Source organism: Cyprinodon variegatus, unplaced genomic scaffold (genome assembly GCF_000732505.1).
Source record: "Cyprinodon variegatus isolate N-32 unplaced genomic scaffold, C_variegatus-1.0 Scaffold3, whole genome shotgun sequence".
Lineage (NCBI taxonomy): Eukaryota > Metazoa > Chordata > Actinopteri > Cyprinodontiformes > Cyprinodontidae > Cyprinodon > Cyprinodon variegatus.
In genome coordinates, this window is record NW_015150456.1 from 2101181 (window position 1) to 2103306 (window position 2126).

The window sequence follows — 2126 nt, forward strand, 5'->3', positions numbered from 1 at the left end:
TCTTATTTAACAAAAGCCACCTTCAACTTATGAAGACTGGCTTTTTTAAAGTTGCACCACAAATGTGCCGTATACAGTGATGTGCAATATGATCTGAACAAGTTCAGTTTCACTTCGTCAGAACAGAATCCAAACTTCCGGACAAGGATATTTGCCTGAGCGTATATCATACGGACCAGAAGGCAAATTTCCTTTACTTTTACTACATTAATACAATAGTAAAGAAATTACATATAAAATTATTTTTAGTAAATTACATACAAACTAAAGGTTTCCAGTTTCTCTAACTATACAGAACTGAAAGCAGAGGGCTGTTTCATTTGATCACTTTTCAAAATAGTGAACATAAGAGAACATTCTGCTCAGGAAAGGAGGATGGAAGCTGATATGCCTGAAAATACAATAACTACTAGCTTAAGTTAGCCCACATCTACAGTCAGAATAAAAATGTATAAAGAATTTATCTAAATGAGCAACATGGTGCATGAAATGAATCAAAGAAAGAATCTCTGGTGTAATTTTACTCTCAAAATGCTATCAGTTCCTTATCAGCAGATCAATATCATATATATCAGCCTGCATCTCCAATCTCTGATATAGGTAAGGTGATTAAATAATTTGCTTCTGTTAAAAATGTAGGTTAATAAAACATGTCATGTTAGTCAATAAATGTCCTGGAATTTACTGGGAAAAATAGAAATCTAGATAAGTTATTTTTTCTTAAAATAAGTGCATGTGTTCTTGGATTGAGGAGGTAAAAGAGACATCTTGCCAATGGAACAAGACAATTTACACTTAAAATAAAAAAAAAACACAGGTTCATTGTCTTATTTCAAGTGCATTTTATCTAATTATCTTATTTTAAGAGTAAAAATGCTCATTCCATTGGCTAACTATCTCATTTACCTACACAAATTAAGGGTAAATACACCTGATTTAACGCATTTTTACTTATTTTTAGATAGTTTTTCCAGTGTTGGGTTTTTATTTACTTTTGTATTTTTATTTGTCTAAGCAGAACAGTTGAAAGTGGCTCATGTGGATATATTTATTCCTTAACATCTCATCAAATGTTCCCTGTGCTTTAATATCTGCTGATGTTTGTGTTTGCAGAGCCAAAGGCCGAGCAATCGGAAAGGACACAGCGCCGTGGTGCTGGGATCGGCCATGCTGGTCTACGGAGGATTCATGGACCTTAAAGGAACCTCGCAGGAGTTTTGGAGTTTAAATCTCAGTGAGATTATTTCAGGTTTTATTAGCATGTTTAGAAAAAAAATGACTCAATTACAACTGTGTTAGTAAAGAAAAGAAAAGAAAATGGAAATTGATTATTTTAAGTCGGCTTGTCTCCAGGATTTTCTAAGTAAATTTCAATTAAAAACTCCTGAACTTTTTTGATTTAAAACACATTAAAACAACAGTCTAAGAAGTGCTTAGTTTCAGAGGTTAGTGGAGTGTAGCTGATTTTAAACAGACTTTTTGAGTCTGCAGACTTGATGTTAAGAAGAACATCGGTGTTTCGTTGATCAGTTTTTTTGTCTCTGACAGATTCCATGACTTGGACTCGGCTTACTGGTTCTGAGCGGGGATCATCAGGTCCTGGACCCAGACACAGTCACTCCGCCGTGGCCTACAGGGACTCCATGTTCCTGTTTGGAGGACTGAAAGGTCTGCGGGAGCAGAGAGACTTCTGGAAATGGGATTCCACCAACCACACCTGGACCTCCCTCAGGTCAGTACCGGGTGGTTAGCTGATAGATAACACCACCATCATCCCGGTCTCTGGATAAAACCCTCATTAAACGGGAAACGATTACTGACTCAATAATCAGAAAAGGGAAATTAACATTAAAAATGTATTCACTATTTTGACTATTTCCATATTTATTTAATAAAATATTGAAATATCTTTAAAACAATTTTATCTAACCTTTGACCCGAGCATTAGTTCACTTTGAGAGACATTAAAGAGGTTCAATCACAACACGTCATCTCAAGGCACTTTACAGTTCACCAGATCAATCAGTCAGATTGATTCAAAGTTTTCTATCTAAGGAAAAAACAGTTGATTGCATCGAGTCATTGACTCAAAGGCAATCCCTACACTAAGCATGCTTGTAGCGACA

The 2126-nt window shown here is 35.6% G+C and overlaps 1 protein-coding gene across 1 annotated transcript in view; it reads left to right on the plus strand.

The window, feature by feature from the left end:
• The window catches only part of LOC107082564 (kelch domain-containing protein 3-like), a 27263-nt gene that overhangs the window by 24178 nt on the left and 959 nt on the right, over positions 1 to 2126 (plus strand). Inside the window, exons 5-6 of the mRNA XM_015371323.1 lie at positions 1114 to 1234; positions 1549 to 1732. Of these exons, the coding sequence (XP_015226809.1) occupies positions 1114 to 1234; positions 1549 to 1732 (305 nt within the window). The remainder of the gene's footprint in view (positions 1 to 1113; positions 1235 to 1548; positions 1733 to 2126) is intronic.